Raw genomic sequence first — 26,034 nt, forward strand, 5'->3', positions numbered from 1 at the left:
GATAAACTCCAAGGGGCCAAGATGTTTTGTGCTTATTAAATCAATGCAGCCTAGCCTCACCCCTCCCTATCTCTGTAATCTCCTCCAGCCCTACAAACCTTCAAGAACTCTGCGTTCCTCCAATTCTAGCCTCTCGCACATCTGCCAATCCGTGTTCGACGACTGGAGGCCATGCCTTCAGCTGTCTAGGCCCTAAGCTCTGGATTACCCTCCTTAAACCTCTCTCCTTCTCTTTCCTTGTTTAAGATGTTTCTTAAAACCTACCTCCTTGTCACCTGTACTAATATCCGCTTATGTGCCTCAATGTTGAATTTTGTCTAATAGCCTTCCTGTGAAGCACCTTGGGATGTTTTACTGCATTAAAGGTGCTATATAAATGCAAGTTTTTGTTGTTGATCTAAACTCAAACCCAACCTTTTTAAATCTCTGCCGCCACTCAATTTTCTTCCCTGGTCTCCTGAAGGCCCTGCATTCTGCTGGGATAAGGCTCCACAGTTCTTCCTTCAGCCCCTCCAGTTCCTTGGCCAAGCACGGGAGGTCGAGCTGTTCAACTGTACGGTTCAACACAGTCGAGCTGATCCTTTCCATATAAGTGGCACTTTCCATCCTAGCCCAATGGGTGATGAAACTAATGGTAGCACTGTCCATCAGCCCTGTCTGATATCAGCACAGATTGTGGTACTTTGGGGCTGCCCGGCTGAGTGTGATGAGGTTGGTTCCCCCAGGCACTTGGCAACTGGGGTTGCTGCAGAATCAATCTTACATTTTATAAAACTCTGATGATTCGAGTTTCAGGGCAATTGAAATATAGAGATGGGTATGACTACAGCAGTGGTTTCTATATAATTATCCTCTAACATGAACAGCTGCTAACTATATTTGGCGTCAGTTCTGGCTCTTGCACAACCACAGGACGTCCCAAAGTGCTTTACAGCCAATGATGTACTTTGCTGAAGTGTTGTAGTGATGGGAAACACAGCAGCCAATGTACACACAGCAAGATCCCACAAACAACAATTTCATAATGACCAGATAACCTGTTTTAGTGATGTTGTTTGGGGGTTGGGGGGGGGGGGGGGCGGTGGTGGAAACGGTAAAATGTTGGCCAATATTGGTCCTGGACACCGGGGAGAACTCCCCTGCTCTTCTTTGAAAGAATGCCGCAGGAAGTTTTCCGCCCATCTGAGAGGGCAGACGGGGCCTCTGTTTAACCTGTCATCCGAAAGACGTCACCCCTGAGTGTAATGTTCTCTCAGTACTGCACTGAGGTGTCAGCCAATATTTTGCACTTATGATTTTGGAGTGGGACTTGAAACGCTTATCAAACGTTTACTCATTGTTTTGATGTACCTGTCCCAGAAGCACCTTTTTAAATGAGTCAGCAACTTGCCGCATTCATTTTGATCACAAATCTCACCTCGAGCATTTCCTTAATGACGCCACCTCTGAACTTCACTTCGGAACACATCTGATAACAGAAGGTTCTGGGCCTGTCAGAACAACACTGAATTCCTTCTAAGAACATAATGTTCTTTACTCTAAATAGACTTTGTTTACTGTAGAATACACTGCTGCAAGTCCTACCATAAATCTCTCCACACCTCCAACTCATTGACTGGGGCAATGGTCTCAATACCCCTCGTCAGTTTATTTGGTTTGTGCGTTTGGAGTGTAGCAGATTGTCTGGATTTAGCAATTACAGGGAATTTGGGTGGTGAGAAGCCGAGCTCCTGATGGTGCCAACCTGATTTTTCTGTATCCACTGTTCCTAGGTAACCCAATACCCCCAGGAGCAGAAACCCGAAATTCCGTAGAGGGGCTATGATCTCTCCCTCAACTAAATACAGCAGCCATTCCATTTCAACTCAAAGTTACGATCTGATGATGGCAAATGCATCTTTGAAATTTTAGTTCCTCGCTTATAGGTCCTCCAAAATGAAGAACTGCTAACCATTGATTGCAATTAAAAATCAATCCTCTGACTTTTGACTGTAATCCCCACTCATGACCAGATGTATTATCTCATCACTGGCATCTGTTCAAAAGCAACTGAGATATGTCTGGCACATTTGGTAACTTCTGAGCTATCTGTCAGATATTGTTCTCTGAGCGCAAGCTTACTCAGCTGATGATTCACATGACAGAAAAGTGTCTGGAACTCAGTCACTCTGTGAGTTTATTTCATGGGCAGGTGGCCTCTGACAGAAGTGTAGCCAAGTCTCTAAATGACTTGTGGAATACTCTGTGCTGATGGCAACCATGAAGTGTTGGTTCAGACGTGTTGATTATCAGCACAGATTTTCATGCATGCGAACTAACTATGTCGTGCATAGGGAGATTATTAACCAGATCTGCAGAATAAAATGCTTGGATACTTCAGGTTCACCAACAAAACAACTTTCATTTGCATGGTGCCTTTAACCTGGTAAAACATTCCAAGATACGTCACAGGAGCATAATTAGACAAAATTTGACAGCGAGCCACATAAGGAGACATTAGGACAGGTCAAAGAGGTAGGTCCACCTGTACCTCTCTCCTCCTTTAAGACGCTCCTTAAAACCAACCTCTTGGACCAAACTGTTGATCACTTGTCCTAATATCTCCTTATTCGGCTCAGAGTCAACTTTTGTCTGATTATGCTCCTGTGAAGCACCTTGGGACGTTTTACCATGTTAAAGGTGCTATATAAATGCAAATTGTTGTTGGTCAACTATACATTGCATTACATTTTGTCCAACAGCAGCACATGCTTAAGGATTTCCTTGACTGCTTTTCCAATTAAATTGTACACATGTCCCAAAAGGTCGAGCTTAGCATCCCATCAGAAATGCCAAGAGGGAAATTTTGTAAGCACATTTACACTGGGGTACAAGATCGCCTAGCTTCTCCCTGTAACATACTGGGTTCGCAGATTACAAAAATGCATGCTCCCAGCCTGCACTTAAGGTTAATGGGGTAGGAGGGGGCAACGTTGCAGTACACACTTGCTGCATATGCCAAGGAGTGAACTTTAACTCCAAGCCATTGCTCATAGTGACTGGTGCAGTTATTCCCATTGCTATTTTCCAACAGACTCTAAATCCAATTCAGTCCTTTGGGATTTGCCCTTTAAAATAACCTACGAATGCACACAATCAAAATGATTGGTTACCCATTTCTGCCAGAGGACAAGCCCTGTTGTTAGATCTAAGGCCGTAGTGAAGAGTGAACTAAAAGCCTAAAGAAAATCATTAAATATTCTTGCTGGGGTTAACTGACGCCACATGCCTAAGGTACCTTCTTCAGATTCCACGTCTTCCATTAATGCAACAGTCACTCCCATCTCCTGGCACTTCTTACTGTGAGCCTTTGACTTCATGTGCTTCGTCAAGTTCCCTGAAGAACAGAAATAGTGATGAGTTTAGCCGGGCCTACGCAGTAAATCACATTCAGCTACCGCTTGGCTGCAAATGGCCAGTCTCTGCTCAATTAACGTCCCAATGAAGCTAATCCGATTCCTCAGGCACTCTCCTTCCAAAACTTCATAAATCAACATAATGAGACTAAGCCTAATGTGGCTCGGCAATGGCTGGGTGAAGAGGCAAGCTGATCTATCACCCAGCAACAGCAGAGTTGTGATCTAATGACTCAGTCGTTAGAATGTTTTTTTCTGTTTATTTATTTTACAGCCCATCTTCCATTGACTGGTGAGGTTTCTGCAAGATAACCTGCTGCTTTGACAACCCATTGGTCTTTAACAATACAGCTTCTGTGACAGCAAACCAATTCGGATTTGACAGTTTTCAATGCTAATAATACATCTAAATGTTTACTTTTTAGCAACGTGCAGCACAAGTTTCCCCCTCAGCACTCTGACTTAGGGGAGGGAAGGGTTAATAAATGTACTGTGTGATGTGGCAATGATCCATTCAGGCAGAAGGATCCAAGTTCACTTCCCATTCTGTACTTAGATTGTTTCATTTTCACGCAGTAAAAGCAAAAAAAAGAACTTGCATTTATATAGTACCTTTCACAACCTCAGGATGTCCCAAAGCGCTTTGCAGCCAATAAATTACTTCTGAAGTGTAGTCACTGCTGCAATGTAGGAGATGTGACAGCCAATTTGCACACAGGAAGATCCCATAAGCAGCAACGAAATAATGACCAGATTGTCAGTTTTTAGTGATGTTAGTTCCGGGATAAACACAGGACACTAAAGAGAACTCCCCTGCTCTTCTTCAAATAGTGTCACAGGATCTTTCACGTCCATCTGAGAGGGCAGGAGGGGCCTCAGTTTAATGTCTCATCTGAAAGACGGAACTTTCAAATGCACTGGGAACGCCAGCTTAGATTTTGTCCTCAGCTCTCTGGAGTGAGACGTGAACTCACAACCATCTGATGCAGAGGTGAGTGTGCAATGAGTTGAGCCACTGCTGACACCTCAGTCATATTTGGTTTTATGCCAAGGAATACTAGCAGGGAATAGCATGCACACCACTACAACAAGGCAACAGTCTTTGTTACAACACAGATGGATTCCTATGCTGGAGTAGGTCGTGTATCACTGGTGTACAGTTCTGATAATATCGAGGCAGTTGGGGTGCCTGAAAAGAGATTACATGGAAATATCACTGAGTTCCTCTGCCACCTAATCCCAAGTTCAAACTCATTCTTCACATCCTCATCCTTTATTGCGGTATAACCTTCTGTTCCACTCCTCTATCAGAGATCCGAGGAGAAAGTTTCTCCCAATGAGGGAGCTGGTGCTAATTTAACTTTCATACCAGTAAAGCTCAGTGAAAGGCTGGTGCCATTAACTGCTGCTGAAACTCCACTGCTATGTCCAATAAAGTAACGGTTGAAGAGTTAAAGATCAGTGGATTTAATTATCAATGTAGTTGCTAAAATTTGCATAAAATAGCACACATATTGTTGCAACACATTAACAGGCACCTGAGAATTTGTGAGCAGAGGGAATTAACATTAAATCTGTTTCTCTCTCCAAAGATGCTGCCAGACCTGCTCTGTATTTCCAGCATTTTCTGTTTGCATTTCAGCCTTCCATTGGATTTTCTTAGCTTCCTGCCTAAAGTGGTATCAGCCCAAAATCATATGAGTCGACCACTGATCAGGTTATTATCAGAAGGGGTTGCGTATCTTCTGACCCTTCACTTCAGTCCAGTGGATTGGCCAGCAGTATGAGTATTACACTGCTAACTTCTGTGACATCTGCTAGAAACTGGAGGATGTCTAAAGCCAGAAAGAGTGTGACTTTGAAATTGACCCTGGACATAAAACTGGTGATATAAATAAAAGAAAACTTGCATTTATACAACACCTTTCATGACCTCAGGACATCCCAAAGCAGTTTACAACCAATGAAGTACGTTTTGAAACGCAGTCGCTGTTGTAATGTAGGAAACGCAGCAGTCAATTTAGGCACAGCAAGATCCCACAAAGAGCAATGTGATAGTGACCAGATAACCTGTTTTAATGATGTTGGTTAAGGGATAAATATCGGCCCACGAGGCTCCAGGGAAAGCTTGCTTGCTTTTCTGCCGGAAAGTGACGCAGGGTCTTTTATGACCACCTGAGAAGGCAGACAGTACCTCGGTTTAACCTCTCATCCAAATATGGGATGTGCTGCCCGCTGTGCACCCCACCCGGTTGTACGACAGGCGCCGATCACATGTTGCTAATCTTAAGTCCTGCCAAATTTGAAAGTTATGGCAGAAGGCTCAAAGCCAGACACGGTTGCTCCACTGTTGCTGACTGGGTTCGGAATTTCCCCTCTCCATTTACAAATGGAGCAGGTGTTGGAAGTACTGCTCATTTTTCATCAACTGCAGTCTTACAGCAGAGGGGCATTTTATTTCAGCCAGAATGGTATCAGGGATGCAGGACTTCACAAACATGGAAAGATTAGAGAGGCTGGGGTTGTCCTCCTGAGAGCAGACAAAGTTAAGGGGAGATTTAATAGAACTGTTTCAAATCATGAACAGTATTGATAGAGTAAATAAAGAGAAACTGTTTCCAGTGGCAGGAGGGTCAGTTAATAGAAGTCAAAGATTTAAAGGAATTGACAAAAGAACCAGGGGGGGAGTGGAGATTTTTTTTTGATGCAGCCAAGTTATGATGATTGGAAAGTGCTGTCTGAATCTGCTTCCATCCATCTTTCTATGATAACTTTCAAAAGGGAATTGCTTAAATACATGAAGTGGAAAAATCTGCAGGGCTATGGGGTAAGAACAGGGGAATGGGACTAATTGGCTAGCTCTTTCAAAGAGCTGGCACAGGCATGATGGGTAGAATGTCCTTCTTCTGTGCTGCTTCATTCTGTGATTCTCCTACCTTCTTTGCACCACATGTCTTCACAGAGGTAAGGAATGACAGAAGTTTCAACATATCTGTACTTGTCTTTCACCTGTAGATATCATTATGTACTCTCAGGCCAGCCATGGCACAGGTTGGTATCAGTTAAAAAAAATGGTTCTGATGAAAGGACATTGACCTGAAACTTTAGCTGAGTTCCTCCCTCCACAGACGTTGTTTGACCTGCTGAGTGCTATTCTAACATGATCTCCTTTTATTTCAGAAAGAAGGTCTCGCTAATAACACATGGAGCAAAGAACATGCCTAATGCACAGTTGTGACATCTCCATCCCTCTGGCACAGGTTATCTCAATGACCAGGATTGTCAAATTAGCACTCAATTTCTGCTGTGACTGTGGCCCTCAGCTCTTCAGAAACCCAATTTGAGACTGTCAGAACTAATTTAGCTTGTGACCATGACCAGCATTGTGATAGAAAAGATCTTTACATTCTGCATATGGATTCAATACAAGCCTGTCTCTTTGCAGAATAACAGTGTCAGTTTGCCCTGCTTAAGGACAATGGGGAAAAATGCAAATTCGTTTTTCAGTGAAAAATTACCTTCAGACAGGAACTCCTCCTGAAATGTAATTATGAGCAAGAAAGAAAAAAACTGTGAATGTTAGAAATCTGAAATACAACTTTCTATTTTTGATATGTGACAAAGCTATATCTAATAATTTTTTTTAAACACTACACCAGCAGCAATTTTAGAAGTAATTTTTTTACTCTACATATATTTATTGGAGTTTAGCTTTTATCTCGAGTTTTTCCCTTTTTCCCCGCCCTCCTCTCCCAAAGGCTCAAATTCGTGAACGGATACACTTCCATGCAAGCAAAGAGCCTTTCTGCACCTCACCAACCTTCAAGTGTGTCACTGGGCTATTTGACCATGTTGGGGGGGAAGAGAGGCATGGGGTAAAAGTCATGCTTCAGCTATACAAAGCCTTGGTCAGACCACACCTGGAGTTACTGTGTGCAGTTCTGGGCACCACACTATAGGAAGGATATATTGGCCTTGACAGGAGTGTAGCGTAGGATTTACAAGAATGATATCTGAACTCCAAGGGTTACATTATCCAGACAGATTACACAAACTATGGTTGTATTCCTTGGAATTTAGAAGGTTAAGGGGAGATTTGATCAAAATTTTCAAGATACTAAGAGGAACAGAAAGGGTTGACTGGCAGAAACTATTTCTGCTAGTTGGGGAGTCTAGGACTTGGCAACATAATCTAAAAATTGGAGCCAGACCTTTCAGGAGTGAAATTAGGAAACAATTCTACACACAAAGAGTGGTAGAAGTTTGGAACTCTCTTCCTCAAACAGCAATTAATGCCAGATCAATTGTAAATTTTAAATCTGAGATTGACAAAAGTATGAAGGGATATGGGGCAATGGTGGGTATATTTACTTGGATTGCAGATCAGCCATGATCATATTGAGTGATGGAACAGGCTCAAGGGGCTAAATGGCCTCCTCCTGTTCCATGGGAGCTGAGCCAAATCCTGACTGGAATGCACTATTTACACACACACACACGTGGACCTGCATGTACACACACACACATGGACACACACTTGGTCATGCACGCGCACTTCACAGCAGGAGTCACTGGGCAATAACCGAGGCCAACAGGACAATGTCCATGACTAACGCACATGTTTTTTAAATACCTTTTGTGCACCAAATGCTAACTGTATTACAGCAGCTATGTATGAAGTATTTCCTCTCTTTTACTGAGTTTCCCTTTATTTTTATATAGTCTGGTGGCATTGGTAGCCAACAGGAGTTATTCAGAGGCACAGAGTAGATAAAAAAACTGCCTCTTGTGCTTCTGTTGCCTCAATAAGTGATATCATACAAGTGTGATTACCCATTACTGAGGCTAGGGAATGCTGCCAAGTTCACCCTAGAGTGTAGACTGCGCCATATAATGTTGCGCCATATGATGTAGCTTTTTAATCGCTCTGGGCTCAAATCCTTTGGAAGGAAGACCTGCTGTCCCAGGAGACAAGGAATGCAGATTCCTGCAAGATCTGCATTCTTGGCAACCAGTTGAATGGAAGCTAAAGCCAGGCCCCGGATTGATTCACTCAGCTGTACTAATAGCTGGGAAGTTAATCGTATTTGTGTGGAGCTCCCGCTTTGCATCAACTTCTCAAAGCGATTCCAATTCCTGCAAGTTCACAATTACACCCAATCCTCCAGAAACTGGATTTTCTTAATACTAACCAACAAAAAAATAAATAAACAAGGCAACAGCTGCCAGTTCACAGAATGACACAACACAGAAGGCGGCCATTCAGCCCATCGCGTGTGTGCGGTTCTTTTTGAGGGAAAAAAACTGAAGCAATCTGTGTCTGGTAAAGAGATTGAGAAGGGATCACTGGGTAGGAGTGATCAAGGGAAAGAGAATGCAGAATTTTCGGCCCTTGTGTCCGGGGCAATTGAAACCAACTGAAGGGTCATTACTCAACTCTGACTAGGGTCAGCTAACTCAGCACAGGCCAGGGACCGAATATGGCACCTTCCTGATTGATATGGCTCAATGTCCTACTGGGCCAGGCTGTTATCAACAGTGCTCAGACTGTCGACAGTGAGTTTTGCTGTGAAGCAGCAAATGTAAAGGGATTACACTCAATCCCCGAGGCTCTGAGTTCTCTCAGGATAAGGATTGACAGGGATATATGCAAGGTCAGCATTTATTGCCCTTGAGAAGATGGTGATGGGCCTGCCTCTTGAACTGCTGCATTCATGTGGTCAAGGTACTCCTACAGTGTTGTTAGGCAGGGAATATATGGGTTTGATACAACTAAGGGGCTTGCCAGGTCAATTCTGAGGGCAATGAAGAGTCAACCAGGGCGGTGTGGGCTTGGAGTCACCTGTGGGCCGGACTGGATAACGATGGTAGGTTTCCTTCCCCCAAAGGACAGTGGTGAATAGGTTAGGTTTTTACAACAATCCGACAGCTTCATGCTCCCTTGTACTGGCACCAGCTTTTGATTTCCGGAATGTTTTAAATTGAATTTAAATGCTCATACTGCCATGGTGGGATTTCAACGTACATTCTCTGGATTAGTCGAGCAAGATTACTCGCCCAGTAACATAGCCACTGCACTGCCGTACTCAATTTAATTTAATATAAGTGAGTGTTGACCTAGTGACGATGAAGGAACAGCAGATATATTTCAAAGTCAGGCTGGCATGTGACTTGAAGGGAGAAACTTGGAGCTGATGGCGTTTCCATCCACCTGGGATCTTGCTGGTTTTTTAATGGCTCAGGATGAGACCAGGAAAATGCTTTTACTAACTGATCTATCCAGATAGCTCCGAAGGTAAATTGCTGAGAAATAATCTGAAACTGATTAGGCAGGAAAAGGGCCAATTATGATACTGATGGGAAGAGATGCAAAACAGACCATTGACTCACTATTGCAGACCCATTTTACACCACAGCACAAAGTCAAAATCTACCCCACTGAGGGAAGTCATTTTTATTTTTTTTTTAACATTACAGCCCAGTTCAGAGATGATGCTGTATATTCCACACGATGCCTCTTTCTCACAAACACTGGTTCAAAGCACATGGCACACAGCGGCATGAAGAATATCACAGAATTAACAGGACAGAAACAGGCCTATCCCGGTGATTGGGCTTCAGATGAGCCTCCTTCCACCTTACTTCACCTCACCCTATCAACATCAACTTCTATTCCTTTCTCCCTCATCTAGCTATTATTAACCTCAACTACTCCATATGGTAGCGAGCTCCACATTCTCATCATTCCCTGGGTAAAGAAGTTTCTTCTGAATCCCCTAATGGATTTATCAGTGACTACCTTATATTTATGGTCCCCAGCTCTGGTCTCCCTGCAAGTGGAAACATCTCCTCTACCCCATTGAACTCCTTCAGAATTTTAAAGACCTCTATCAGGTCACCTTCCAGCTTTCTCTATTCTAGAGAAAAGCGCCCCAGCCTGTATTTTCTGGCAGGTGTGACTAAACTTTTTTACAGGCCTTGGACTGTACAATTTCTGTCAATGTGAAGCCTTTCAGCATTGCAACTTTTTAAATGTGTGCAGCGTGAATTTATATGTTTCTCTTGTTACCGTGTATTGTGATATTGTAGACATAGCGGGACTTCTTGTATGTTATAGTGCTCTGGAAGAAGGCACGTGCAATTTCAGTGATCAAAGGAAATTTCCACGCTATGTCTACAGTGTGTTCAATGGCAAGGCCATACATTGTTATAGTGCATTTAACTTGGCAAGATGTTCCCAGGTGCTTCACAGAAAAGAAAGCAAAGAAAGACTTGCATTTATATAACGCCTTTCACAGCCTCAGGATGTCCCAAAGTCAATTAAGTATTTTTGAAGTGTAGTCACTGTTGTAACATAGGGCAACATAGCAGCCAATATGTGCTCAGCAACACCCCACAAACAGCAATGTTAAAGTGACCAAATAATCAGTTTTTAGGTGTTAGTTGAGGGCTAAATATTGACCAATACACCAGGGAGAACTCCCCTGCTTCTCAAAATAGTGCCAGGGGATCTTTTTCGTCCACCTAAAAGAACAGATGGGGCCTCAGTTTAACGACTCATCCAGAAAATGACATTGCTAACAACACAGGACTCCCTCATTACTGAAACAGGTGTGGCAACCTGGGTTATGTGCTCAAGTCACTGGAATAGGACTTGAATACACAAGAGGCGAATGTGTTATCCATTGAACCATGGCTGACACCCAAAGTGTAAAAAAGCAAAACGAGCAGGAGCAGATGATTTTGAGGGAGGTGAACAAAAACATGGTCAAAGAGGTATGTTTTGAGAAGGCTTCTGAAGGAGGAGAGAGAGGGAAGAAGGCCAAGAGATTTAGGAAGGGTAGTCCAGAGTGTGGGGCAAAGACGACTGAAGGCGGAGCAGAGGGAGGGCTGGGAACATGCAAAGAAGTGAGGAGGGCATCTGGAGAGATGCGAAGGTGGGCCTCCCACCTGATGGTAGTCTCCTGTGCTTGGAGTTGGCACCTGCTGTAGAATGACTAGAGGCCCCTCTTTCCTACCAAGAAAAACTTAACTGGCATTCAGATACAGGTCAGTAGTCCCACATGCACTTGGAGCGAGTTTTAAAAAATTCATTCTTGGAATATGGGCGTCACTGCCAAGGCCAGCGTTAATTGCCCATCCCTAATTGCCCTTGAACTGAGTGGCTTGCTAAGCCATTTCAGAAGCTATGGGTCACACGTAGGCCAGACTGGGTCAGGACGGCAGATTTCCTCCCTTGAAGGACATTCGTGAACCAGATGGGTTTTTACTACAATCCGGTAGTTTCATGATTATTAATGAAACTAACATTTTATTCCAGATTTATTAATTCATTAAGTTTAAATTCTTCCAGCTGTCATGGTGGGATTTGAACTCATGTATCCCGAGCGTTAGTCCGGGCCTCTGGATTACTAATCCAGTAACATTACCACCATGTCCCCAAGTGTCCAGGAGGTGCCGAAGTAACTGGGTGCCGCCCTCTCCTGGGTTGCACTTTGCAAGAACTGGTCCCAAACCTACGGTATAAAACCACAGGTAAAAAGCTGATTAGTGTGCGGAAAATAGTTATCCGCCAATGAGCGAAGCTGAGTTCACAATTCCCTGTTGGCGGCATGCCGGTTCTCCCAGCATGCAGCCAATGGCAACCCCAAACCACGCTTGCCAGATTTGCTGATGGTGTTGGGCAAGGTGGGGATGGGGTAGGAATATGGGATTAATGTAGGATTAGTATAATGGGTGGTTGATAGTCGGCACAGACTCGGTGGGCCGAAGGGCCTGTTTCAGTGCTGTATCTCTAAATAAATAAAAAATAAAATAAATAAATAAGAAGGTTCACTGGGCCTTAGTGATTCCAGCACTGGAGCAATACAAAGTACAAAGACTCACTCAATCTCAGTGTATGGAAATGATATTCAGAAAACTATTTGAGCTTTTGTATAAGCCTGGCCCAATGGTAGCCTCTGAGTCAGCAATTTGCGGATTTAAACCCCAATCCTGAGATTTGAACCCATAATATAGGCTGACACTCTCAGTGCAGTAGTGAGTGAGTGCTGCACTGTTGGAAGTGCCGTCTTTCAGATGAGATGTTAAACAGGGGCTCCGTCTGCCCTTGCAGGTGGACGCAAAAGATCCCCTGGTACAACTGCAAAGAAGAACAGGGGAGTTCTCCCCAGTTTCCTGGCCAATACTGATCCCTCAATCAACATCACGAAAACAGATAATCTGGTCATTATCACATTGCTGTTTGTGGGATCTTGCTGTGTGCAAAACTGACTGCTGAATTTGCTACATTACCCCAGTAACCATGCGGCAAAAGTATTTCATTGGCTGTAAAGCACCTTGGGGTGTCCTGAGGTCGTGAAAGGCGCTATATAAATGCAAAGTCTTCCTTTCTTTACTCTCATTATTTATGCTGTTACCAGAATCACAGCCGTGAAAGTGTATATTTCCCGAAATAGACACAGTAAAGTATATTGACCAGGGGAAGAAACAGCAATTATGCAATCATCTGTGAATGTAGGGCAGAATTCTCTGGCAGCAATCAAGAGGAAAGCTTGCAGTTATGAGAGAGTTACGCAAAGCTAATAATTTGTGCTAATTTCTGGGAACTCACAGATCAATAGGGGCCGGCAGTTCCTCCGTACGTGCCACCCACAAGATGGACAGAACTGCCAAAGAAAATTATTTCTCTAGAAAGGGCAGGTGGGCCTCTCAGTTAACAAACCAGTACGAAATACCTTGTATTAGAACAGCAAGTGCCTTCAGGTTAAAGACCAAATTCCCTGAAACATCTGTTTGGATTTTGCTTCCAGTTTGCCAAGTATTCCAAAAAGGACTATCAACTGGAAACTCAATATTTACTTTCCAAAATATATTCTGAGATTTTCAATTTATTGCTTTATGGCACTATACTATTCCCTCTCTTTTTGGCCAGCAATGCAAACCTCAGAGTCAAGAAACACTGCTCAACAGCTGGGAGGAAGTGGATCCGATTTATAGGAACAGGAGGCAGCCATTCAGCCCCACTAGCTTGTTCTGCCTTTCGATGAGATTCATGGCTGATATGTATCTTAACTCCATCCACCTGCCTTGGGCTGCGGGATCAAACCCTGAAACAGGAAATGACTGCATGGGATTTTTTTGCGGAGGAGCAGTTCGATGTTAGCTTTGGGTCAGTGGGTAGCACTCTCACCTCTGGCTGGAATGTTACGTTGGGTGGGAGGCCCCGCCCACTGGCCAAAAAGTCAGGGCGAGCCCGCCTCTGCCGAGCCTAGGGAGCCACGCTAGGATTTTATGCTCCACAGGCCCTTAACTAGCCTTGGGCAGGACTTCCCCTCTTAGGCAGGACGTCCCACCTAATGGAGCTGTTGGCCAATCAGCGGGCCAGTAGCTCTCAGTCCCAGCAGTGCCACCGGGGGTGGTGGCCACTGATGGGACTGCACCCAGCCCCAGCAGGATCGTTGACGTTGGCCCGGAAAAAAAGGTCAGTCTCTGGGGCCTTGCAGGTACAATCGCCCGGGCCCCGGCGAGACAAGGGCGGGAGGAGGTTGGTTGGGTGGGGGGAATATTGTGCAACGGAGGTGGTTGGGCCGTGGGGTGGGGGTCCTCTGTGGAGCACAGGGTACCCGATCAGGAGGGCAGCGGCGCAGGAGTTGGCCCTTAAGTGGCTGTTAATTAACCACTTACGGGCCATGATTAGCCTGGGGCGGGCGGGCAATTTCTCATCGCGGCACCCCTCGTAAAATTTCAGCAAGGGCAGGAAGGCGTCGAGACGGCCTCCACTCCCACTCAATTTTACGACACCAACCACCACCCACCCCCCCTCACCCCCGCCACCAGCCCGCTCCTGCGGGGGGGGGAGGGGTGGGGGGTGCGTAAAATCCGGCCTCTGAGTCAGAAGGTTGTGGGTTCAAGTCACTCAAAGTCCAGCTTGGTGCTCCATTGCAGCATTGCATTGTGAGACTAGTTGACTTTTAGATGAAACATTACACTGAGGTCTGGACTGCCCTCTCAGGCTGTGTAAAAGATCCCAGGACACTATTTGGAAGAAGTGTAGGGGAGATCTCCCTGGTATCCTGGCCAATATTTATCCCTCAATCAACATTACTGTGTAACAGATTATCTCATCATTAACATATTGCTGTTTGTGGGAGCTTGCTGTGTGCAAATTGCCCCCATATTTCCTACATTACAACGTGACAGTACTTCACAGGTACTTCATTGGCTGTAAAGCACTTTGGGACATCCTGAAGTTGTGAAAAGCACTATATAAATGCAAGTTTAGATTTTTTAGATTTAGAGATACAGCACTGAAACAGGCCCTTCGGCCCACTGAGTCTGTGCCGACCATTAACCACCCATTTATAGCAATCCTACACTAATTCCATATTCCTACCACATCCCCACCTGTCCCTATATTTCCCTACCACCTACCTATGCTAGGGGCAATTTATAATGGCCAATTTACCTATCAACCTGCAAGTCTTTTGGCTGTGGGAGGAAACCGGAGCACCCGGAGGAAACCCACGCAGACACAGGGAGAACTTGCAAACTCCACACATGCAGTACCCAGAATTGAATCCGGGTCGCTGGAGCTGTGAGGCTGCGGTGCTAACCACTGCGCCACTGTGCCGCCCATTAAGTTCTTTCCTTAACAGAAATTCCCACGTTCTCAGTTTGTACCCGTCTCATCTCCTCCAATCCCAGAGATGTATCCAGTTCCTTTCTGAAGGAGTTAATTGACGCACCTTCAACATCCCATGCAACACTAACTTCCTTCAACTTATCCATCCCACATCTGCCAAACTGTTAGCTCAGGACATTGAGGCAAAAACCAATTAAAATTAATCAGCATTCGGTTTGATTTGATTGAATCTAATTCAGGGTCGCAGTCAGGAAAAGCAGATCGGTTTCTCCTATTCCTTCATCTGCTCAAAGTGTTGCCTCATGTTGCAACAGTTTTTACTTTTTAGCAGGGCTGGGAAATCTCAGCACTCCTCCAGTTCGGGCCTCTTGCGCATCCCCAATTTCTGTCTGCCTTGACTCTAAGCTCTGGAGTTCGCTTCCTAATCCTCTACGCCTCTCTCTCCTCCTTTAAGATGCTCCTTTAAACCTACCTCTTTGACTAAGCATTTGGGCACCTGTCCTAAAAATGTCCTTATGTTGTTTGGTTTTGTTTGATAGTACTCCTGCCAAGTGCCTTAGCACAATTTATTACATTAATGTCGTTATATAAATGCCAGTTGTTGTTGTGGTGATTAGAAGCCGAACTGAATTCTCACTAACCACCCCCTCTCCCCCCCCTCCCCCCATCCTTCCTAGCCCTGGGGCACACCCCCTTCCCCCATTACTGCAGAAGTCAGCAGACACAGAGTGGGCCTGGATCTCACTGCCATGTATTGTTGAGATCGTCACCATGCATGCAATTGCCCCTCAGCTGTTCCAATGGTATAGGTCGGGCACAGGTCAGGCAAGCTGTGGGGGCCCCCGGGGGTTGGGTGCAGTTGGTGGGTGACTCCAGATTCTGAGGTGAAAGAATGAGGAAAGACTTTCTCACCTTTGGTTTTGAAGGCAAAGTTACAATAGTTGCAGACATATGGCCGGAGATCTGTGTGTGTGCGAATGTGTTTCTTCAACATGCTGGGCTTCTTGCAGCGAATCCCACATTCCTCGCACACATACTTTCCCCTTCCCCGCCCTCGCACATAAACATAATCTTCGTTGGACTTATACCTACAAAAACAATATACAAAAACACAAGAGTTAATGAACCTTACCGAGAAAACTCAAAAGAGGCTGATGGCTGGGGAGGGGGGCAGAGCAGGAGGCAGGAAACAAGGGACACATTGTAGAGTCAGAATCTTCCAAAAGTATCACCCTGGTGATAAAATAAAACAGGGATAGACATTCAGGAAGATTCAGTGCATGTGGTACAGCTACTGCTATGAGAAAGCTAAGCTGCTATGCACTTAATCTTGAATTATAATGGCACTATATTGGATAGACAGTTCAGTCCATTTAAAAGAAGAAATGAATGCTGTACTTCCAGCTGATACAAGTGGAGCATCCAATGTAAACCCTGGCAGGACGTCCCCTCTTCCCTGTCGAGTTACTCTTGTATTAAGCAATTAAACAAAGGCAAAACACTGCGGATGCTAGAAATCGGAAATGAAAACAAAAAACTGCTGAAAATACTCAGCAGGTCAGGTGGTACCTATGGCATGGGTAATAGAGAGTTAACATTTCAGGTTAGTGATCTTTCATCAGAACTGAAGGAGATTTAACAGCTTATAACCAAGGAAAAGGGTGGTGGGGGCGAGCGGAGAGGTAAAGGACAGAGGGGAGGGTCTATGATAGGGTGGACGGTGTCAGGTAAGCCCCCCACCTACCAAGACTGAGGCACACATTATTTCGCCACATGAACATTTAAACTTAAAATTGCAAACCCCTGACTGGAAGGACATTTGCATAGTACTAGCAGTGTTGGAACAAAAGGGACTGAATTGTTGCTTCCCCAATACACCGTGGTCAAACCAGTTTTAGTCACATGACTAGATGGCTGGAGTTTTTTTGAATTTGAACTTCCAACAAAGGATTGGAACTCAGACAAAGCCGTGTGCTCATGGAGTAAAGATCTCTCCTGGTACTGAAGCAAGAATTACCTCCTCTCGTGTCTGCCTGTTCCATCCCCTTCCCACGGAACTGAATCTTGTGAAGACACGTGAAATGCAAAGAGAGAAAAGTCTCCTAGCGTGAACAAGGTTTAAGACAAACACTGAGCCCCGACGAAAGCAAGACTACTTACAAAAAGGTCTAAGCACCGTAACAAGATATTGCTTCAAACTGTTCCACCTTATCTTTTCTTCTCTTTCCTGTTCCTATCTGCATGTGTATATCGCATGTGCATGCTAGCGTGGGCACGTCGTATGTCCGTCAAGTTTAAGTTTTAAGTTTTAATAAAATTTAATCTTTCTCCTTTAAACCTGAGAAAGCCTGTGTGAATTGGTTTCTTTGTCTTATAATTGGAAAGCTGTGAACAAGGATTCACAAAAAGGGCTGATAAGTGGCAAGTAACATTCGCACCACACAAGTGCCAGGCAATGACCATCTAAAACAAGTTAGAATCTACCCACCTCCCCTTGACATTCAATGGCATTACCATCACTGAATCCCTGACTATCAACATCCTGGGGGTTACCATTGACCAGAAACTGAACTGGAGTAGCCGTATAAATACCATGGCTATAAGAGCAAGTCAGAGACTAGGAATCCCGTGGTGAGTAACTCACCTCCTGACTCCCCAAAGCCTGTCCATCATCTACAAGGCACAAGTCAGGAGTGTGATGGAATACTCTTCTGGATGAGTGGAGCTCCAACAACACTCAAGAAGCTCAATATCATCCAGGACAAAGCAGCCCGCTTGATTGGCACCCCATCCACAAACATTCACTCCCTCCACCACCAACGCACAATGGCAGAAGTGTGTACCATCTACAAGATGTACTGCAGCAGCACACCAAGGCTCCTTAGACAGCACCTTCCAAACCCATGACCTTTACCACCGAGAAGGACAAGGGCTGCAGATGCATGGGAACACCACCACCTGCAAGCTCCCCTCCAAGCCACACACCATCCTGACTTGGAACTATATCGCCGTTCCTTAACTGTTGCTGGGTCAAAATCCTGGAATTCCCTTCCTAACTGTGGGTGTACCTACCCCACATGGACTCCGCAGTTCAAGAAGGCGACTCACCACCACCTTCTCAAGGGCAATTATGGATGGGCAATAAATGTTGTCCTAGCCAGCGACGCCCACATCCCATGAATGTATAAAAAAAAACCTCATACGTCTATGCATATTATGCAGCCAGGGAGCAGCCATGATTCCTGGTAGGCTGGAAATCCCCTAAAAGAATCCAGCTAACTGAAACCCAATCTGGTCCGCATGGGAGCATGTGGAGAGGTGGGAGTAGGCAGGTGGTGACCACTTAACCCAGAGTTTAGTGTACCGTACTTTGTCGTCAACTACTGCGAAGGGGTAGCGCATGCCATTAATTTAACAGCCCTTGAACTAACATGTCAGGCACTAAATCACCTTGTGATCTGGGTGTTGAAAATGACATAACTCTGGCTGCGAATGACGGCTCTCTGGCAGCTTGTTTGAATTATGTTTAGCTGGGCACAAAGCATTTCACTCAGATGCCGTCTTTCTCATCAGAGTTTATTTTGACTTTATTCATCTCGTAAACTTTTATGAGTCCTTATAAAAAAAGAAATTTTGTTTATTCAGATTTTGCTCCCCCGCTGGTACCGCAACATGGCCTCATACACCGGATGACAAGCAGATGTTAGGGCCATACTGTAGCCACTTTCCCTCCCCCTCCCCCCAAGTAAAATATTAGTTGGTCAGGGGGGGCTTAAACAAGCCTGCAGCTTTCTACTCAAACAGCTTATGGTACAGATAAAAGTACTGTCTGTGAAACTAGTGAACGTTTCCCCTGAAACATTTCCTTCAGTCCCGTCACGTGTACCTTTGGGCTTTGAGCCGGAACTATTTGGGGTAACCGTAAGTACCAAACTCTTTCTTGAATGAGATCTTACTGCTCACAAGAGCAACAGATGCAACCGTAAAGCTGTTTTCTCTTGGGTGACAGTTCTAATATTTTCATATCATTTGCATCAGGCAAACAAATGCAACGACACAAGGTTCTTTATTTTAGCTCTGGGCTGTACAAAGGGGGTTTACAGTACGGCACACCATCTGTATCTGTGCTCTGTTTTTGAGTCAGCAAATTAGATATGCATCAGCAGACAGTGACTGTTTTAACTGGCAACAGAGTGAGCATTGTCGACTGAGCTGAAAGCATTTTTAACATACTTGACCCTCGTCAGGCTCTCCTGACCTATGTTAAGGGGGACCTTTAGTATGCGGATTTTTTTTATTCATTCATGGGATTTGGGCGTTACTGGTCCCTATTGCCCATCCCTAATTGCCCTCAAGAAGGTGGTGGTGAACTGCCTTCTTGAACCGATGCAGTCTTCGTGGTGGAGGTACACCCACAGTGCTGTTAGGGAGGGAGTTCCAGGATTTTGATCCAGTGACAGTGAAGGAACGACGATATAGATCCAAGTCAGTATGGTGTGTGGCTTGGAGGGGAACTTGCAGGGGGTGGTGTTCCCATGCATCTGCTGTCCTTGTCCTTCTAAGTGGTAGAAGTTGCAGGTTTGGACGGTGCTGTCAAACAAGCCTTGAGAATGCATGTGTGGGGTATTTGTATATTTAATGGGAGGGGGAGGGGTGAGATGAGATTGGGTAACTTATTTCTTGTTTAAGCAAGCTCATTAATTTGCCTACTTTGTTTCCCATCCCTCCCTTGTTTCTGAAGATGTCGAGGTACAGTTCCACAGGTGCTTGCAGTCCTGCTCTACCTTATCTATTGATCACAAAAGGAGTCCATGTAATTTGTTGGCAGGCTAATCAATCAGGGATCTTCTTGTCCTAGTATTGTTCAAGGCAGCTTTAGCAGCTGAACTATGGGAGGGGGCAGCTCTTAGTCATCTGTTTCAATGGACCCGACGTGCTGGGTGGTGGGCTGTTTAAGAGAGTCACCTTGTGCTGCATCCACTGCTTAACAGGGATCACAAATTATCATTTGCAGAGAGTGAGGCAATAAGTCAAACCATTAAAATAGCAATGCTACTGAGCACAACTTTAGGGAAAGGACACACTGCAGGAGATCCCTAACCATCTGTCACCTCAACTGAAACGGATGAATTCAGAAATTCAAAAAGAAATGCCTAATGGAGATTGTTTAACTAATTAAAACACATTTCATTTACCTAGTGCCTATCACTGCTCTCCAAAATGTCTCAAAGCATACGACGTGTTAACTCTGCAGTGAAGTGCAAACCACTTTAAGCATAGTGTGATCCCACAAATAGCAATGAAATGAATGACCAGTTCTGTTCTTAGTGGTGTTGATTGAGGGAGGAATGTTGGGCCAGAACAAGTTTATCCTCTTCTTTGATAGACAGCTGCCCAAATAACTAGAACAGATAGATAAGGCCTAGGATAATATTTCACCCAAAGGATGGTACCTCCTATAATTGAACACTCCTTCAAAATTCTCCCATTCTCGATTTCACGCTTAAGCGCAAGACACTTAGAGGGCAGAGTGTCACAAACTGGGCCAAACTGACAGCACCAACAGATAAAAAGAGGCTGAGACTTTTATTTTCAAATACAGGTGTTTCTTCCTTTCCCTTTACTGGGGTCTCACACTCTATACAACCTCCCTAATCAAGAGGCTGGGTGAGGAAAGATCTCCCAGGTGTCTAGAACTGCCCGGAAGCTAGTCTCTTTGAAATGTGAGAAGTTCCCCCTTTGATTACTCTGCAATTCCCACAGAGAAACAGTTTGGGGAGGTGTGCAGAAGAGGAAACGTGCATGATCCAATGTCACACCATTCTGCCATGAAGCTTATTGGTCCCCCAGTGCTGTGCCACTGCATTGTCCCAAAGCACAATGCTAACTGAAAGACACTCATCTAGAGTAAGTACTCAGCGCAGTCCCCATTCAGTACTTGCCTGGGTTACAGTCTCAAAACTAATTAAAACCTACTCCAATGACTAAATATTTTACACCTTGTAAAATCTTAACTTGGCAGCAGAGGTCCAACCATCTAATTAATTTGAAGTGTGGATCTCAAGCGTGTTGGCTGGTGGCCATGTTACACACAATCTTTTATAATCTACGTGCTCAGGACTGTACTTTCCTTCTTCATTGAACCCTACGATCATTAACTTTATAGCAATGTTTCATCCTGTCTGTGTTGATGTGTTTATTCCAATTTGTAATCAACCTCCTTCTCCTGTAAAGTAACTACATACCATGAATGAATGTGAGGACACTGCCAGCTCCAATCAGGGCGGGCGGCGGAGGGGAGGGGGGCGGTGGGGAAGAGAAGGGGGTTGGTTAAGGTGGCATTTGTATTTTAAAAAATTCTTTCATGGGATGTGGGCATTGCTGGCAAGGCCAGCATTTATTGCCCAACCCCTAATTGCTCTTGACACCTGAGAGGCCATTTCAGAGGCCTGTTAAGAGTCAACTACATTGCTGTGGGTCTGGAGTAACATGTAGGCCAGTCCAGGTAAGGATGGCAGATTTCCTTCCCTAAAGGATATTGGTGAACCAGATGGGTTTTTACAACAATCGATGATAGTTTTATGGCACCAATACTGAGATTAGCTTTCAATTCCAGAATATTATTAATTAATTGAATTTAAATTCCACCAGCTGCCATGGTGAGATTTGAACCCATGTCCCCAAGGCATTAGCCTGGACCTTTGAATTACTAGTTCAGTGACATTACCACGACACCACCATTGTATTAAAGCAGTATTAGAAAATACAGATTGTTCTCATTTGCAACACTTGCTGTATGAAACCTCATGGATACCTGTAATGACTACTTGTGGTTTTGTAACTAAAGATTCAACTCTCGATCATTAATATCAGAATTCGCATCATGTCTCATCTCTGTGATGCGAGTTTCACGACGTTTGTTGTGGAGTGTCCTGTATCTGGCTATCCAGGTGAGTGTTGCAAGTGACATGATTTATATAAACCATTGTACAAGTGTACTTGCTGCTCATGATGTGGTCTCCTCTACGACCACACACAGACTGGGCGGTCGCTTTGCTCACCATCTCCATTCAGTCTGTAAGTGTCACCCCGAGCTTACGGTCGCTTGCTATTTTAATTCTCCATCCCGCTCAGACGTCTCTGTCCTGGGCCTCCTACATTGCTCTGGCTTCAACATTGAGTTCAACAACTTTACAACATAACTACCGTGCCCAATTTTTGGGACAGCAGGTTCTGCTATTGCCATTCACATTCCCTCTAGACCCATCTTTAGGTTCCTTTCTCGTCCCATTACCACTGCTTTTTGTCTTGCCCCACCATCTCTTTTGTCATTCAATCATTCCTACTCTCCATCCTATCACAGACTTTCCCTTTTGTTCTTTCCTCCTCTCCCCACCTCTTTACCGTCTCTATACTTATTAAAAATTGTCTAATCTTTAATTCTTCCAGTTCTGACGAAAGCTCATTGACCTGAAAGGTTAACTCTGTTTCTCTCTCCACAAATGCTGCCTGATTTGCTGAGGATTTCCAGCATTTTCTGTTTTGATTTCAGATTTCCAGTATCCGCAGTATTTTGCTTCTGTCCTCACTGGAGGCCGGATTTGCAAATGGCCACGGGGGTGGGAACCAGTGCGGGCGCAATTTCACAGAACATAGAACAGTACAGCACAGTACAGGCCTTTCGGCCCACGATGTTGTGCCGAATCTTTAACCTACTCTAAGATCAAACTAACTACCTACTCTTCATTCTACTATCATCCACGTACCTATCCAAGAGTTGCTTAAATGCCCCTAATGTATCTGCTTCTACTACCACCGCTGGCAGCGCATTCCACGCACCCACCACTCTCTGCGTAAAGAACCTACCTCTGACATCTCCCCGAAACCTTCCTCCAATCACCTTAAAATTATGCCCCCTGGTGATAGCCACTTTCCTGGAGGTCGTCTCGAGATCCCGGGAAGGAATGGGAAACCCACTCGCCACCAAACAACAGCTCCTTAAGCATTTGAAGGATCCTGTTAAGGGGCCTGTCCTGTGCAGGATGAAATTTTATTTCAGATAACCTGAACAGTCTGTTGCATGTTAGTGCACAGCTGCTGGGTTTGTCGTGGGCCAAATAAGGTTTATTAGTCTTTGTCTTGTGACTGTTTTCCACTGGACCTTCTTGTGCCGGTGCTACTGCTGGACATGCATTTTTCCTTCTGAACCACTTCCATCCCCGGGTTCCCTGCTGGCCCGCTAAGGAGCTGCCTGATCTCTTCCCCAACATGGCTGCCGCCTACCTTTGCTGCTGACACTGAGCCCGCCTCTTGCCTAGTTAGGACATTTATATTTAAAAATGGCACAGCAAGAGCAACATAGCTGAGCCACAAGGCTGGGACCTGGAATTCATCCAGGCATCGGATTCCTAACCCCGATTTGAAAATCCAGCCCCAGCTATCCAATTACAAGCACTTCTCAGCAGGGTTGCAAACAAGAAGCTGAGGGGATAGTTTTAACCCAACTTGCCAGGTGAGAAACCCACGGGATTAGTGGAAAGCTGCTTTTATACCCCATCCAATATTAATCTTCACTGACTTCAACACAGAGTAAATCTGGTTAGGTATAAAACCAGCTTTCCGCCCAATCCTGTCAGACTCTCAACAGACGGTTTACATTAAAATTGCCCCAAGCACCGTGTCCCTACTGTCACACAGGATGATCGCAGCTTACAAATTCAATGCATGCTCATTCTTAAAACACTGCTGGCATATTGATTATATCACATCTATACTGTAGCACATACATGAGATTTTCTTTGCTGACGGGTTTAAGTCTTTTTTAAGATATTTCCTCCCCTTTTGTTTTTGCATCTCTCAACACTGAAAGCTGGGCAGAAGTGGTCCTGGTCCTGGGTCTAATACCCTCCCCCAGTACCACTCTGAAATCAGTGGTGAGGGAGAGGACCCTGGATCAAGATGTCATCATGTGGTGAATCGCTGGCCTGATTCCAAAGCCCCATTACTCAACGCTCCTTAACCCAAATATGTTGTTTTATATTAGCGATGTGTGTTTAGTAAAAACACTGACTCATACATAGCTACCGCCATGTAATACCCTTGGATCTTTCAGAATCAGCATCAAAAGCAGATCTGGTAAAGATTGAAAAGGACTTGGTGAATTGAACATTACATTTGAAATCACGGGGGTTAAGAAGATACAATAACCCTGTAATCTAAGCCACTATCTAGCTGGCAGTACCTACTGACGTAGCCACACTTGGGAGGAGGTTACATATGATAATGTATTTCTGATAGAAGAGTCATAACAGCATAGGAGGAGGCCATTTGGCCCATCAAGTCCACGCCAGCTCTCTGTAGAGCAATCCAGTTAGTTCCAATTCCCCCGCTCTAACCCTGTAACCCTGCAGGTTTGTTTCCCTCAACTGCCCATCCAATTTAAGGAACCATAACTTGCAGAGGATTATATGAGAGTACAGTATGATACAGTAATAAAAATATGGATTTAATAGCTAGTCTCAGTAATGGTGCCAGGAAACTATCATCGATTGTCATAAAAACCCATCTGGTTCACTGAAGTCCTTTAGGGAAGGAAATCTGCCGTCCTTCCTGGTCTGACCGACATGTGACTCCAGACCCACAGCAATGTGGTTAATTCTTAACTGCCCTCTGAAATGGCCTAGCAAGCTACTTAGTTGTCAGGGGCAATTAGGGATGGGTAACAAATGCTGGCCTTGCCAGCGATGCCCACATCCCACGAAAGAGTCAAAAAAAGATACTCTACCTGCAACTTCTGAAGGTTTACTATATACACACTAAATACGGCACCGTATGGCACAGAACAGCCTTGTCCATTGGTGGTGCATATCAAGAAGGAACATAAGGAACGGAAGGACATATTTCAGCCCTCTCAGGCCTGTCCTGCCATTCAATTAGGTCATGGCTAAACTGCACCTATCTATCCGCCTTAGCTCCATCTCCCTTGATACCCTTTGAAGACAAAAATCTATCAATCTCTTGGAAGTTCCAATTGTATGAGCAACTAGTAATTTGGGGTTCCATATTTCTATTGCCCGCTGAACACTCTGCCATGATTTTCTGGCCACTAATTTTAATTAATTATGGTGTCTGAACTGTATGGATGAGGCTCCCCAACTGAAGCGCATATTTGTAAAATAAGCGTTGAAATTTCCGTCATTCACCTCTGCAGCACCAAGTTCAAAATCCACCCTTGATTTGAAGACTTGCTTTGAGGTGCAGTGGCAGCTTCGGAGGAGCGAGAGTCCTCTGTACAAATCCTCTCCACAACTGGCACTGATTCAAGAATCACAGACTAATTAGGCATAGCCTTTTACAGAACAGCAAACCAGACAAGAAGTGCTAGACACATCTACAAGCTGGCACTGAAGTACGCACTCACAGCAAAGTGAAGGGAACTTAGTGGTGATGAAAACTTGGAGCGGTTATTGAATGGAAAATTGGAATGTGCTTCAGTATACTCAAGAGTTGTCTCTTTAAAAAAAAATCAGTCTATGAATAAAAAATGATGGTCACTCTCCAGCATAAAAATTAAGGAAGGAACATTCATCTTTGGACTTTGATCAGACTGAAATTTAATTTTCCCATATGTACCCATTGCAGGGTAGATGCATTGTCTGCTAAGGTTCACCAGCCTGAAAAACAATTAAAGCCTGGATGTAGAATTCCTTTGTCTGTTATTTTAACAGAGATGTTAAACTGTCAAAAAATAATTATGCTAGCTAGTGGAGAGGCAGCATTTACAGCCTCAGTTGGTAGCACTCTTGCCCCTGAATCAGTGGGCCATGGGTTTGAGGGAGTGCTGCACTGTCGGAGGTGCCGTCTTTTAGCTAATACATCAAACCAAAGCATTGTCTGCCCTTTCAGGATGTTTGTTAGGCTGTTTGTGGATTCTTGTTGTGCACAAATTGGGTGCCACATTTCGCTACATTGCAACACTGTAAAACTATTTCACTG

The 26,034-nt window shown here is 44.6% G+C and overlaps 1 protein-coding gene across 7 annotated transcripts in view; it reads right to left on the bottom strand.

Annotated features, from left to right (window-relative positions):
- The window catches only part of LOC137347240 (transcription factor HIVEP3), a 388,796-nt gene that overhangs the window by 14,143 nt on the left and 348,619 nt on the right, over window positions 1-26,034 (bottom strand). For all 7 annotated transcript variants that reach the window (XM_068011525.1, XM_068011522.1, XM_068011523.1 and 4 more), the window contains 2 exons: window positions 15,952-16,127; window positions 3,278-3,376 (listed from right to left, as the gene is read on the bottom strand). In XM_068011525.1, coding sequence (XP_067867626.1) covers window positions 3,278-3,376; window positions 15,952-16,127 — 275 coding nt within the window. The remainder of the gene's footprint in view (window positions 1-3,277; window positions 3,377-15,951; window positions 16,128-26,034) is intronic.

Source organism: Heterodontus francisci, chromosome 31 (genome assembly GCF_036365525.1).
Source record: "Heterodontus francisci isolate sHetFra1 chromosome 31, sHetFra1.hap1, whole genome shotgun sequence".
Classification (NCBI taxonomy): domain Eukaryota; kingdom Metazoa; phylum Chordata; class Chondrichthyes; order Heterodontiformes; family Heterodontidae; genus Heterodontus; species Heterodontus francisci.